The following is a 15,144-nucleotide window of genomic DNA, read 5'->3' on the forward strand; positions in this document are numbered from 1 at the left end:
ATCCTTTGTCTCCTTATACAAGGAGCAGTACATTATGAAGGGGAAATGTAAGAGAGCCTTTCTCTCTTGGAAACTGTTGACCAAATGAAGGCTGCTCAGAGCCAGAACTCTTGTGAGTTCGTGTGAGAAAGCTCTTGTGAGAAAGTTTTTAATGGTGGAGAGCTCAGAGAAGGTCAGCAGAAAAGGCAAGTGGTGAGGGGACTGGAAGGAAAAAGAGTTCTGCCTTTGAATTATGTATGGTGGCAGCACTGATACCTTTGGTGAATCTCTGCTGGTATTTGCTATATGTTCCTGAAACATGTGGTCTCTTAACCAGGTTATTCTGTAGAAGTGTAATTGGTAGTAGAAAACTGGTACCAATTTCTTCCAAGAGAATGGATTTCCCTTGAGGGGATAGTACCAGTAGTAGGCCCAGAACTGGGATAGAGCGCAATTGTGTCATGGAAGTGCACCATGGATAGGTAGGTATCCTGCAGCTTTTTGAAAAATCTGTATCTGCAAATACAGAGAAGTTAGTGTATCTTTTTTTTTTATTTTGTTTGTGTTTATAATTCCTGGCATGAGAATCTCTAGAGAAAAGACCAAACCAGGGAGTAACAAATTCAAATGTGTGACAATGTCTTGAATAGCAAGAAACACTACTTGGCAACAGGCAGAGTGAAACTTTGTGGGTAGTGAGGAGGGACGAAACACTGCAGTGAATGCTGCAGTGCCTAGGGTAGTGAAATACATGACTTTGAAAACTTTGTTCTGTAAATATTAAGGTTAGAGGCTTTATATAATAAAGTTAATATTAAGATTCCCACCTTGGTTTTCCGATTATCCTGGCTATATTCAAAAAGAGATGCCATCTAAGATGCTAAACTGTCACAATGATTAGACAGCCAAAACTGGATAGCTAAGCATTTGTGTAAAACGGGTGGTTATTTTAAGAACAGAGTTCTGTAGTTAATGAGTGACATGAGATGTTTGCCACTGTCAGCATCAGTGGCTTCCCTATGACTGTTATAAACACACTTAGCTTGATTGTGTTGGAGTTGTCTCTTGTCCTTAGTGACAGTGACTTGACTTCCTTTGAAATAATGAAGTGAAACTGAAGATCCCACCTTCCACTTGAAGCTTGTAATTTAGTTTCCTCAAGGCTGTGTAAATTCCAGTAATTTCATTGTGGGGAGGACTTACAATATAAAACATCAAGTGATAGAAGTTTAGGTGAGCTTTGATCTAAGCAGTTTGTGGGTTTCTCAAATGTTTAAGGGGTATGTAATTCCCCAGAGTCACAGAGGTCAGCTGCTTTGAGCCGAGGGTGGGTGATGTATCCACCAGCAGTGTTTTAGCACAGAGTGGTTTGCATATACTCTAATGGCAGAACTGCTTGTGGTGGTGTAGGCTGACTAACGTCTGGTGTGTTTCCATGAAATTTGGGTGACTCCAAGTTAGCTGAGAATAGTGACTCATTTATACTATCATCTGCCTTAAGACATAGTATGTATCAGAAGGGGAAACAAAGTAAGATTATTTTCTGCATTTAAATTGGGGGAAGAGATTACATGATGAATTTTATATGTGGGGTTTAGTTGCTGTTCTTGAAGAGATACATTTAACAATATGCAAAATTTTATTTTATAAACGTCATTCCAGACAGATATCCTTGATCATGATACCAGGTATTTTGGGTAGTTTTTGATGCCTGCAAGTAGTTTGGACGGGGAAAGACAAGATGATTTGAGTAACCATATGCAGTTCCTTTTTAGTGTTGCTTGCCAAGGCTTAGTGTGCTTGTTGCCAGGAGCCTTTGTGGTTCATCTTTTGAGAAGGTGCCTGAGTTTCCAGGTTATCAAACAAGCTACAGGAACATTTCCCTATCCTCCTTCCTCATTTTGTGGAGCATGATGCATGTAGGGATGATGTGAGGTTAAACGTGTACATTTTGGGCACTCTAAACCATCTCAGACTCACACTCATGAGTGTGTTATCTGTGTGGGCTAAGAAGAGGTACGGTATCTTACCTTGTCAGGGGCTTCTCCTGGGAACCAATCAGAAGTGAAGTTATGGGAGCTGAAGTTGTACTGTAAAGAATAGTAGAGTTGTTTGGGTTGTAAGAGACCTTAAAGATCATCTAGATGAAAGAACCTAGATCATTGCAAATCTAGAAGTGGCTTGGAGATGCTGCCTGTGTCTTTGTCCAGCATAACCAAGGTTAGGTTTCAGCTGGGGGTAACTTGGACTTTGGCTGTGCCAGTCAGGGGTCTGTGCCAGACCTAATTGGAGTGTGGTTACAATAAGAGCTGATGCCCTGAGACTGTTGCAAGATGGAGGGGGATGGAGGTGCTAGGATACAAGCTCTTGTGTACGTAGAGCATGACATGACTTTCCCTAGATAGTCAGTGAGTGAATGAATGCTGAGGGTGAGCCAGCTTTTATCAAGCAATAGTTTATTGTAATGCTGAATTCCTAAACTAAGCAAGAGATGAAAGGAGTCTTAAATAACCAGGAATCTACAAAGGAGGCTTGTAACTTCTCTTTGGTACACTTGTCCTGTATTGAATTGTCTATTTGCAGACAAGCTCAGATGTTTAAAATGGTGGCATGAAAGTGGTCTCCTGAGTGCTGCTGCTGCTCAGAGCCTTGTGATTGTTTATGTCCTGTCAACTTTCTGTTGCTTTCTGTTGGTGTCTGAAAGCAGCCTTGCTTTGTGTTCTGTTTGTGATGGGTCTGGAGCATTGTCAGGAAAGATGATAAAGGGTTGGCTGTGGGCTTCAGGTAGTTGTGCTGTTTAAGCAGTTGGGCTACTGCTCTTGTTTTCTCATTGTAGAATCCCTTTTTGTATAAGTAAGGGGCCAGCTAAAGGCACAACAAACTAATGGCTTCTGTAGAAAACAAGCTTTTGGTACCCAGTCAGCATGAAAGGTCAAGATCTAGCAAGCTAAATGAGGGTAGTAGATGGACTTTCATTCTATTTCACAGATACCACAGAATGTTCTGAGTTGGAAGGGACCCATCAAATCCAACTCTTTAAGTGAGTGGCCCATACAAGGATTGAATCCACAACCTTGGCATTATTAGCACCAGGATCTAACTATATTTCCCACATGTAAAGTGATCTGTCTCTTGATCTGCTTTGTTTCTGGGAGTCCATCTCAGTCAGTATGGATTCCTCAAAACGCTTTGAGCAGTTCTAGACTTGAGACTTTCAGCTCTTGAAAGGCAGGCTGTCGTCTTTTTCTTGCGTTGTGTAAGATAAACTTTATAGCTGATCTCTCTCTCAGTCTGAGATGATTCAAATGCAGCTTCAGAAACCATCTTGGTTTCTGAAGCTGCATTTTTAGACCTGAGTGAGGAGGCCATTCAGATGATGTCTGATCACATCTTAACACATTTGTATTCAGGTCTAGAAAAGGGTGGTCTGTGTCAGTTGGAAAAGTGAACTCTTAGTTCAGTCTTTGCTCATGTCTATTTGTTTTGTTTCTTCACATTAATAAGCACTATTTTCTTGTCATTGTAGAATTTTTTGTTAGAACAAGAATGAGAGGATATTCTTGTCTTAACCACTCACCAAGCTGTTGCTAAATTGGTGACTAAACATTTAGATGAGTAATGCTGCTTCTTCTGGTGTGGGCGTGTACATTGTAATTATATGGGCACACCAGTGTAACCTGTCTTTTTTTTTTTTGTCTCCACCTATATCCCTCTTCTCTCTTCTTTCAGAGTACTTGAATCCTGAAAACGGAGGGCAGCAGATGTTCTCTATAAGTGACGCTTTTATTAAAGGTAAGGAAAAACTTCAAATGCTGCTGTTGTGTGTTTTTTAATATAATGATGGAAATTCCTTAATACTCCTTTAATAGAGCACTGAACCTTTCAAAATATTTACTTGGCAGTAAATCTGAAATTATTTGTGGCAAGCCTGATGTGTAATAAAACTTAGACTTTTCTGAATGCACTTTCAAGCTTAAATTTCTTTCACTTCTCAGACTCCTGCATTCAAAAAGACTCAAAGAAAAGCTTTTACTTTTTTAAAAAGACAAGTGCAAGTGTCAAGTCTGTTCGCAGTTTCTCCACCAACAAATTTATATAATTGATTTTTAACTTCCTGTGCAGGCAAATGAAGATGTGATACAATTAACTGCACGGCTTCTGCAGAGCAGCTTAAAGCTTCTTCTCTTAAATCTTTCTGGGTTTCTTGTCATCACCACCATCATCACGACTTCTGAAATCAAAGCCATTATATGCATTTATGAGTTTTTAAACCCACGTGCTTTCCAGTTTCATGGCCACATGCACTTGAGAGCTTTTTTTTTCTTCTGAGTTAATGCTGTTGATTTTGGTGTGCTTATAAGAGGAGTAAATAAGGGAGAAACCCCAATGTCTGTCCAGCCTGAAAAAGCAAGTCTTGGATTAAACTGGCGTTTAGTTTTTAACGGAGCTTTTGCAGGAGGAAGGGGGAAATCAGTGTAGTTTCTATTAATCTTCTATACTGCTTATTTTGTGTGTGGGGCATCTGGAAGAAGTTAACTGTTGTTTTCTTTGAGTCTTTTTCTTCAGTAGTCCTTCTTGGATTACTGTTGTCTAAAGATTTTTCTTGACACTGAGGAGTTTTAAGCTTGAACTCTGAAGGCTTACATACTTGCTTGATGAACATTTATACACTGCTAGTATAAATGACTTATAATATAGTCAGCCATTATGTCAATGTGGAAGTTTATAATTTGCCTCTGTAATATCATAATAACTGTGCAGGAAATAACCTAGTAACTCTTTCAAAGCACGGACTGTGCTGAAATAACCCCTAATTTTGGTACTGTAAAACAGAACACATCTAAGGAGTTATTACACAATATAGTGATTGAAAGTGTCAGTCCCCCTCAAACTGAGGACCATGACATCTACCTTAAATGCAGTATTTCAGGAGGCCTAGGTTTATGTGTTAGTAAATTCTTTCCTTTTCAAAGCAGCCTTTCAGAAAGATAAAAGCATTCAACTGTGACCTTACATTAACAAGGTTTGTTTGTCTCTTGCAGAGTCATTATTCAACAGGAGGGTGGAGGAGAAGTCCAAAGAACTCTTATTCACACCCCTAGGCTGGCACCACAGCAATCTGGATCTGCTTAGAGAAGAGAATGGGGAGAAACAAGCCATGGAAAGGCTGCTGTAAGAAACATGTAGAAAAAGGAATTTGCCTATTTTGAGTAACAATTTCTGAAGCCCCTCTATTCCACCAACTTTCAGTGGGACTTGAGCTACAGCAGGCAATACAAGGAACTAATTTGCATTAGGAATGCAGCATTCTTACAGTATATTTTGGTTGGTGTTTTTATCTTGTCATGTTTATATGTGGAGTACAGGACCAGAGCTGACTGTAGAACATTCTAGGCAACTGTTCCTTCAGAGGACTTCTGCATTGTAGACGTTAAGAAATTTACTTCTGAAATGTGACCTCAGCTAATCACTGCACTGTATTTTTTTTTTTTTTAATGAGAAATTGATTTCTTTTGCCTTTTTATAGGTCTGCTAATCACAATCATATGATGGCACTGCTTCAGCAGCTTCTGTACAATGAGTCCCTGTCACTGTCCTGGAGGGATATCATTGTACCCGTGGTCTGCCAGGTAGTTCAAACGGTACGGCCGGATGTCAAGAAGAGAGATGATGACATGGATATCCGCCAGTTTGTCCACATCAAAAAAGTAAGCTTCAAGCAGTGGATGTAGGGAAACAAAAGGGTGCAGCTGTTTGCAGTACCCCTTGTTTGAGGAGAGTAGCCTCCTTTCCACTGCCCCCAGCATGTTCAGTTCTGTAATTGGCTGACTTGGCCTTTGAATAAGGTGGGGTTCTAGAAAAAAATTGCACAGAGGGAATTTGGTGTGCTATGAAAAGTGTTCTATTGCCTTGGGGCTGACCTCTTCTTTCAGGCTGTAGGCTGCAGAAGGTAGCAAAGAGTAACACCTCTGTAATGACTTGGTTCATTTGGGGTTTCTGCTTGTTTTGGGCTTGAATTGGAGATATACCAAATGCTGGATAAGTAGCTGGCAGGACATGGTGCAGCAATCTGTTGCCATTATGGAGGATTCAACTCCCAGGCCAAGTACAATGACTTTCTTCAAGAGGAAAAATTAATTGTCGTGGAGTGGTGGATCCAGTTCAGCCAGAAGGCCCAGTGTTGACACTGTTGACTCTAAGTCTGGAGTTCTGGCATGCAAACTTCCTTCTGAGAGACTGATGTGAAAATAACATCCAGGGAGTTAGTGTGACTGAGGGATGGAGATTTGGGCTTAGTTTTCTTTGGCCAAATTCACCTCAGCAGTACTCTTGTTTGAAAGCCGTATGAGATTTGAGGAGAACCTTATGATTCTGGTGGTAGAGTGGCATCTCTTCAGGCAGCACCACTTGTTCCTGCTTCTCCTGAAACTCCAGTTCAAAGAGCAGTTGTTCAGAGGTGAAAGCTCTTCATAGCTGTCTGCTATTTTCACATGCTGGTAATGTGAATGTCCTCTGAAACATGTTATTCAGAAACCTGTTTCATGCTGTTGATTATGCCTGGGATTGCCTGTGACTGCAGGCACACCAGTCAACTGTTTGATGTGTTCAGTTGGTAGGTAGAGGGTTTTTTGGTTTTCTTTCTTTATTTTATATTTTTTCCTCCCTTTCCTTATGATTTGTTGGTTGTTAATAGAAATGGCATGTGCAAAGGCCTATGCTCCTCATGACCTGTCAAAATTAGGTTTCCGTGTCCTGTGCTGGAGTATACTGGTTTAACAAATAAGCATCTCTTGGAAGGGATGTAGAAATCCTAGAACTCAGTACTTGTTTTCATGTTTGCCAGGCTTTAAAGGGAAAGACTTTATGTGTCCAGCCTAAGTGTATCTGATCTTTCATCTGATAATTGAGGGTGTAGCTGAAGTTTGTACGTCACCTACAATAGGTATTGTATGTGTTAACTTTACTGCACTACAAGATGTGGGAGTGTATGACAGTTCTAAAAAGGTTCTTTGCTTTGCTAGATTCCTGGTGGAAAGAAATTTGACTCCATGGTGGTGAATGGATTTGTTTGCACTAAGAATGTTGCACACAAAAAGGTAATGCAGCTTGATTAATCTTGCTGTAGTGCATGCGGTGGAAACAAGGGTGCTCTGACTTGCTTTTTGTGTCAGGAAGCTTCTCTCACCGCCCAGGAGGTTTGTGAGCTTTCTCTGCTTTGAGCCCCCAAACTAAAATGGCTTTTAAAGCATTTCTTTTCCCAGCTGTTTTGGTTTCTAGCCCAGAGATTTTGGAGGAGAAACTCTCCTCATGCATGTGTAGAAAAATATCCTTTCCACCCCTACCACAACATGAAGCATCTAATAATTACCCCAACTTTTAGCCAGAAAAAGTAATTTGTGGTTCTGACTTAGAATAGTTTAGTAAAATGGGTTTTTAATGCAGGAGGGCAAGATAGAAGTGAACTGCATGAATCAAGTGTATCAAGACTTGGGAGCTCTTAGCAGTGACTGGAAATCCTCTCTAGTGTTGCCTGCTTATGGACAATACCCGTGGAATTCCAACAGCTGGGTGTAACAACTTCAGAAGGAGGAGGAATGTGCAGTTGGGTCTGCAGGGGGTGATAGCTGAGACACTGTAAAGGGAGATGGGGTAGCAGGGACCAATCACAGGAAGTCTGTCTCTTTTTCTTGTGTACTTCTTCCTCTTCATGCATTTGTACTTTTGTTTTAACTATTTTTGTGTCTTTTTAGATGAACTCTTGCTTAAAAAATCCCAGAATTCTGCTGCTAAAATGCTCAATTGAGTACCTCTATCGAGAAGAAACAAAGTTTACCTGCATAGAGCCTATAGTACTCCAGGTGAGAGTCTAGTTTTATTCTTGGTTAAAATAGCCCTAACAAAATCATGATCAGTGCAATTTTTTTCAGTGGAGTTGAATGAGTGAGATTGCATAGAAAAAAGAGAACTTTCCTCTTCTAGTAAGCTGGCTAAGAGAGCTGCTGCAGTAAATACAGAACACACTTGTAGCCTTGCACTGAGGGCTTTTGTCCTCGAGTTACGTGTCCTGAGAACATGTGAGCTTTTGATTCTCACAATGCAGCATTTTAGAAAACTTTTGTTTTTATTGAGAACTTCTGAACTGTATGTTCCTTATACAGTATTAGAGCTAGATGAAGTTTAGGTGTGTGAAGAAATATTTAAAAAGTTAGTGTAGGTGAGGATTAGGTCACACCCATGTTATTTTTTGTTGGGCTTGAAAAAATGGAACAACCGTCAACCTAATGAAGTGATGAATTAGAAAATATCGCTTTGGAACAGGTGCCCTGCCCCTGTGGGCAGGGATGTGCCTTAAACATGAAAACACTGAAGTACACTGACCTTTTCTTTATGAAATGCTTATAAAATATTACTGATAAACTAGTGCTGTGCTGTGGGGGTGGGAAAATGTTCACAATGGACTACTGATGGTGTTTTCTGGATAGCTGTTTTCTCTGTTTTATAGGAAGGGACAGAATGTAAACAACGTGAAAAGTAATATTGAGCATTAAAGTGGGTTTATTTTCCAGATGGGTTTGAAGTAGTTCACTCCTATACTTTGTTCCTGTCTGCAGGAAAGAGAATTCTTGAAGAACTATGTCCAGCGGATAGTTGATGTCCAGCCCAATTTGGTCCTTGTTGAGAAGACTGTGTCCAGAATTGCCCAGGACATGCTCTTAGAGCATGGTATCACTCTGGTCATCAATGTCAAGCCGGTGAGCATTTCTGATCAGAGTTAGACTCAGCCTTGTGGTAGATTTCTAATGACTCCTTGTAGCAAATTCCCTGGAGAAAACCAAGCGTTCAATTATTTTCTTCTGTAACCAAATGTTCTCTTCCAAGAAGGTAAGACAGGCAAATCTGGAGAGTTACTTTTTCCTCACCTCTTCACAGTTACTGTGCTGTGTCCTTGTTTAATGGGTCCTTGTACCCTGGTTTAGTTCTAGTTGACTTTGATACCCATTTGTAGCAAATCAGTTGTGGGTCCTCAGCTATTGCCAGAGAGCCTCTGTCCCTGTGAGGCAGGGTACAGACAGCCAAACAGAGAGTAGCTGTGGGAGTTGGTTGAGCTCCTGGCAGAGCCAGCATTATGCTGAGTGCACTGCACCTCCTGGAGGTATCTGGATCTAGTCAAGTGAGAAGTTCTAGGCAGGGTACAGTCTCACCAGAAATATTTACCCAACTGTGTTTCTAAGGTGCTTGTATATTGTGGACATGGGATTGTGGGACTGGGTTTAACTGAGAGTTTGCCTCTCAGTGAGAGGTTTAGTAGATTACACTGGTGTTTTTTGATTTAAGAGGAAGATAAGGATGTCAGTGTCCTCTCTGCATTGTAGATTCTTACCATTCTTTCTGTTTTTCCAGCAAGTGTTAGACCGGGTCAGTCGAATGACCCAGGGAGACTTGGTGATGTCAATGGATCAATTGTTGACCAAACCACAGTTGGGGACCTGTCATAAATTTTACATGCAAGTTTTTCAGTTGCCCAATGGTGAGTAAAGCTTGACATGCCTTAACCTATATGCGTGAAAGGATGAATGCCTTTCTCTTTTTTAAGTAGATCTGAACTGTTGGCTCCCTTGTGTGATCATGTATCATCCTACTCATTTTATTTCTGTTACTTCTTGGAACTACAGTGAACTGTGTAAAGAAAAGCATGATCTTACTAAGACGCTCTATAGATTTTAATTTGACTGATTTCTTTCTTCCAAACTGCTTTTTCTCTTCCACATACTGTAGTTTGTCTAGTCAATCTTCCTGTTCAAAACAGGAAGGATTAATTTCAATGCAGTTTCAGATTCCTTAGGGTTTTGTCAGCCAACTCTTGAAAATATTGCAGAGCAGAGATTATGTAGTCTATCTGGGCACCATCCTCACTGTAAAGACTTTTTCTACATTGAAATAAGAGACTCATAGAACAGCCTGTGTTGGAAGGGACTTCAAAAGATTATCTGGTCCTACCTTAACAAATCTAATCAAAATTTGCCTTGTTGCAGGTTGTGCACACTGCCCCACGTCCAGTCATTGTTTACCTTTAAGAAAGGTTCCTTTTTCTCTGTAACTCCCCTAGGCAGTGGGAGTCTCCAAAGGAAGGAAGAAATGCTGCTTGACAGGTTACCAGTGGTGCTGGCACACATAAATGCTGTGGATGCAGATCTTTGTGGAGATGCAGTCTCTGCATCTCTTCATAGAATCATAGAAAGGTTTGGGTTGGAAGGGGCCTTAAAAATCATTTAGTTCTAACTTCTCTGACATGGCAGGAGCTAGACTTTGCACTGGACCAAGTTGCTCCAAGTTCCATCAAATCTGTCCTTGAACACTTCCCTTGACACTTCCTTATTGCCCCTTCCAGCCTTTAAATTGCCCTCAGAATGCCACAGGCTTTTGACTTGTAAGGATGAGCAAATGTGCCTGGGAGAGAAGTGATTATTTTGCCCACTGGTGCAGAGTCTACAGTGGTCTTACAATACTCCGTTTAGGTCAGGGCCTAAACAGCCATCTGGCCTTCACTTTAACTTTATGATGGCTTGTTTTATAAAACAGCAGAAGATTTATAGCCAGTGCTTTCTTTCCTTGCTAAAATAATTTATTTCCGTACAGTAATGTGAATTTCTGCAGCTACCGGTGTTACTTGCTCTTAGTCTCCTTTACAGTCTCTCGGGTGTGTGAGTTATCTAAAAGCAGATTAACTGTAGTTGTCATCCTAACTCCCATGTTTTACTTCTAGATCAGACAAAACCACTGATGTTCTTTGAAGGGTGTCCCCAGCACCTGGGTTGCACTATTAAGTTGTGTGGTGCTGCAGAGTACGAGCTGGCTCGCGTGAAGGAGATTCTGATCTTCATGGTCTGTGTGGCTTATCATTCCCAGCTGGAAATCTCATTTCTTATGGATGAATTTGCCATGCCCCCTACTCTCACCAAAAACACTTCCTTTCACTCGCTGATTGAGGAACCGGGAGATGAAAATGAACAACAGAACCTCTTCAATGGTGAGGACTTCAGCACAGCGGTCAAAGACATTGAACTATCCTCTGAAAAGCTGCCTGTAATCTCTGAGTCAGTGTCCTCTGATGAGGTCAGTTTGCCTGAACCGAGAGGTGTATTTGACAGAGGTGACCAAGAGAACAGTCAGTTGGAAATGGTGTCCTCCAAGCAGCAAGAGCACCACAAAGTGGAGTCACCATTTGCAGTGTTCAGCTCTGTACCTCATGCAATACCTGAAACATCCCCACTGCCTCTCCATGGCATGGACCAGCACTTGGCCTCTCTGGATAACCAGGCACTAGAGCCTCTTCAACAGGCAGATGATTTACAGGAATCCAAGAGTCAGATGAGAGTCTTCAGAGACCCTCTCCAGGATGATACTGGTTTATATGTCACGGAAGAGGTAACTTCATCTGAGGATCGTCTCAAAACTTACTCTGCAGCATTTAAGCAGGAGTTGAAAGATGTCATTCTCTGCATTTCTCCAGTACTGATGTTCCGTGAACCATTTCTTTTGACTGAAAAGGGCATGAGATGCCCTGCCCGGGAATACTTTCCTGAGCAAGTTTATTGGTCTCCTCTCCTCAATAAGGAATACAAAGAGTTGGAGAGCAGAAGGAAGAAGCAATTGTTGCGGGATCTCTCTGGACTACAAGGGAGGAATGGGAGTATCCAAACCAAGGCTATCCAAATCTTACCTTCTCATGAGCTGGTTAATACTAGAATAGCAGAACATCTACGTGATAGCCAGAGCTTGGCCAGAATGCTGGCTGACTATCGGGCCAGAGGAGGGAGGATACTACAGAAAAGCACAGATCCTTTTGCCCAAAATAAGGATGTGTCTAGTGTCCCTAGTGGAAAAACTGGGAGCAGAACTGAAGAGGAGGAGAGGGGACTGGCTCAGAGTGAATCCTCGTGGTCTCATAAGGTAAGATAGAGTTGTGCTGCTCAAAACTCAGGTTACATCAGTTTCTCATGCTATGAGAAAGAAGGTTTAGTGTCTCATATTAAACCAGAGGAGATCTTTTTGTCCGTTTCTTTCTGTTTAATTATGGTTCTTTTGGTTATGTTTTGGTTTTTTTTGACTGGGTCGTAACTCCATTTTAGACTGTGGTGCTCTGCAACCATTTGGAACAAGAGACTGCAAAATTTCTCTGAGAAATGCACAAAGTCAGCCCAGAATCAGTTTTGCCTGTTTGACTGGGCTGTACCTAACTGATTTCTGAAAATGAGTCCACGAAGAGGGAACAAACCTTAAGAAGTTTCTTAAACTGAGCTTTCTTGCTCCTTGTATTTGGTTATTTGTAGAAATGTACTTTCATTTTCAGAGGGCTTAATGTCATGGAAAGAGCAGTAGGCTGTAATTACATTAAAGTACTTGATTGATTGTAAAAGTTAAGGTGGTCTGAAGAAAAGGAAGAATCACATAATGGAGGGGAAGGAATCTTTGAAATTTCAAAGGAAGGGAGTACGTGTTTGTAATAAAAATATTTAAAGTAACTAACGTGTATCTGAGGAAAAGGATCTTGGGACTTTCTTGAATTGTGAGCTGTTTAGGAGGAAAGTCAATGAACAAGAGTAGCAGAATTGATCTGTTGAAACAGTCAAACAGTTTGGTCCCTGAGCCAATCAGCCCTTTTGTTCATGAGCAGAAGTCACTTTTTAGTTGGTACTTAAATGTAGATCTCTGTAGCTTCACAGGCCATAATCTTACAATCTATAAGAGTAGCCCTTGGTCTGGATCAGACTGGTTGATGCTGTTTTTACATTGATTCAGTGATCAAAGAAAAGCATTTGGTAACATCATAGTTTTGTAGGGTGTGGAGGGGAAACCAGCTCCATTCCATGAACAGCATGGTACATCTCTTCCCAGAGAACAGAAAGACGGAAATCTTACCATAGCTTGAATGAGTAACTGAAGTATAATATATTGGCAGAGTTTTGAATCCAAGATGTTCTGCATCATACAGTAATTTAGAGACTCTTTATGTTTGTCATGGGGCTTTTGTTGTTTTCTGTTCCTCTTGGCTTCATTTCCGCAGAAACACACATAGTCATTGGTTTTCTTATGCATATGAGTTATGTTGTGCTAAAAATGGCAGTTTGCAATTATACATAGTACAAGTTTACCTGAGACTAGGAGATAATGCCAAGTTAATCTGTACAAAAGGAGAAAGCAGAGATTTGTCTTTGAATAAAATTACTAGAATAGAATTTTGTCAACAGAAGTTGTGTATGAGTGGATGTGTCTGTAACCAGTGAATGAGTTGTTTTCTCTCTACTAGGTGGATTGCCTGAGTCCAGTAAACCATCAGAGGCTCTGTGTTCTCTTCAGCAGCTCTTCTGCACAGTCCAGCAATGCTCCAAGTGCCTGTGTTAGCCCCTGGTATAAAAACTACTCCTCTGCAGTTTGGATAGTTGCTATTCTTTCCTCCCCAAAGTCAGTCAGTGCCTGCCTCATAGCAGTATTTTTTTGAGGACTCCTTGGTAGGTTGTGCCCATCCTGTAACATGAACTTTTGCCAAAAGACTTCTGTCTTGTGTGGTCAGGTGCATCTACAGCAGTGTTGCACAACCTCTGTAATATCCAAGGCATGGATGAGAAAGCCCAGCCTGAAACCAAATGCTTTAGTTGGTGTTTCACTGCAGAGTAATGTCTCTGTGTGGGGAGCACTGCATGCAGACTTGTGGGGAACAGTTAGTGTAAATGAGCACAGGACAATGTCCAAGCCCAAAAATGAGCCTTGTGAGAATCTTTGAATACTTTTAGATTGTATTATCCAACAGTGGCACTGGAATATATTGCAATCTTTCTCATACTGTAGTCATCAGTATTAAGAGCTTTATTTCCAGCTTAGGGGGCTGTAATTTGCTAATTGTGAGCAACTTTTGACACACTTTTATCTCTACTAAACAGGTGTTTAATCATTAGCTTAGGTGATTTTAATCATTCAACTGAGGTGAAAGTAAAGAGATGACCCTCTTACAGGGAAAAGTCTAAGGTTCCTGTAAAAGTTTAGAAGTGGTGGTAATCTGCTCACTAATCAGCAGTGAGAGGATGTAAATTAGTGATGTTAGGGATATCTAACTGATGGACGATTTAAATGGCTTGGTCACCTCAGGTTCTGGGGAAACTAAAGTTGCTATTAAATAGTCTAGAAGAATAAGGATTTCTTGAGGCTTTTTTCATGTTCTGGATGTACCCTTTTGTAGCTGTTTAAACATTAGTGCTTGAAGCTTAAAGCTGTTTAGACTTCTGTGCCTAGATATTTTTGAAAATAGTCTTCAGAAGTGCAGTTGAATTGTATTGGACTTTCAAATGTCAAGTTTAAAGTTTTCTAGTAGGACTCTGACCTCATTATTAGCAAACCTGACAGCAGGGATCTAGGAAGGGTAGTCAAGTGGAAAAAAAAATCTTTGAAGTTATACAGGGCTGTAAACAAGCCAGCAGTGGGTTGTTAGTCTGTGCACCTAAAGGCTATTGCTCAGCTAATGGTGATGGCATCCAGTCTCTGAAGCTTTTCTTTCTCTGCTTTAGGATTGTGACCATGGAGTTCTATGGGAAAAATGACCTAACTCTAGGGATTTTTCTGGAGCGCTACTGTTTCAGGTAAGGAGGTATTTATTCTAAATCACTGGTGCTCACTAGTTACAAGAAAATACATTGCTTTCCTGTTTTGGCCCTGTCCTTCTTACTTCCCTTCATGAGGAAGTGAAACAGATTATGAAACAAGGTTTATAAGTTCATAGAGACAAATGTATTCACTTAGCAGTTTTTGTAGCAATTAGGGTTTAAGGGCCAAGTTAAGGGTCTGAACATGTATTCCAACTGTCTGTTTTTCAAGACAAGCAACTGTACTGGTCACAGTTTTCTGAGGTGCCTCTTTGAAAGTTCATACAAATGTTGGGTAATACTAGTCATTTAGTGTCTCAGAGTAAGGCTTTGTCATATGTGCAAGGTGGCCAATGTAAACAGTCCAGAACACTTTTAGCCCTGGCAAAGTACTGTGTCATTTATTTCATCTCACAGAGGTGTAAGTTGTTACATTTCTGTCATTACTGGGGCTGTCACAACCCCATGCAGTCTCAACAGGCTGGGAAGCTGGATAGGTAACCTGCTCAAAAGTACTCTGTTCTCTCCA

At 40.9% G+C, this 15,144-nt stretch overlaps 1 protein-coding gene across 6 annotated transcripts in view; it reads left to right on the forward strand.

The window, feature by feature from the left end:
• Positions 1-15,144, forward strand: part of PIKFYVE (phosphoinositide kinase, FYVE-type zinc finger containing) — a 60,417-nt gene that overhangs the window by 27,297 nt on the left and 17,976 nt on the right. For all 6 annotated transcript variants that reach the window (XM_066189791.1, XM_066189792.1, XM_066189793.1 and 3 more), the window contains 10 exons: positions 3,709-3,771; positions 5,022-5,151; positions 5,507-5,687; positions 7,002-7,076; positions 7,731-7,838; positions 8,592-8,732; positions 9,382-9,508; positions 10,745-11,931; positions 13,289-13,389; positions 14,541-14,612. In XM_066189791.1, coding sequence (XP_066045888.1) covers positions 3,709-3,771; positions 5,022-5,151; positions 5,507-5,687; positions 7,002-7,076; positions 7,731-7,838; positions 8,592-8,732; positions 9,382-9,508; positions 10,745-11,931; positions 13,289-13,389; positions 14,541-14,612 — 2,185 coding nt within the window. The remainder of the gene's footprint in view (positions 1-3,708; positions 3,772-5,021; positions 5,152-5,506; positions 5,688-7,001; positions 7,077-7,730; positions 7,839-8,591; positions 8,733-9,381; positions 9,509-10,744; positions 11,932-13,288; positions 13,390-14,540; positions 14,613-15,144) is intronic.

Source organism: Chamaea fasciata, unplaced genomic scaffold (assembly GCF_029207755.1).
Source record: "Chamaea fasciata isolate MVZ Bird 193981 ecotype frontalis unplaced genomic scaffold, bChaFas1.0.hap1 SCAF_8, whole genome shotgun sequence".
Lineage (NCBI taxonomy): Eukaryota > Metazoa > Chordata > Aves > Passeriformes > Sylviidae > Chamaea > Chamaea fasciata.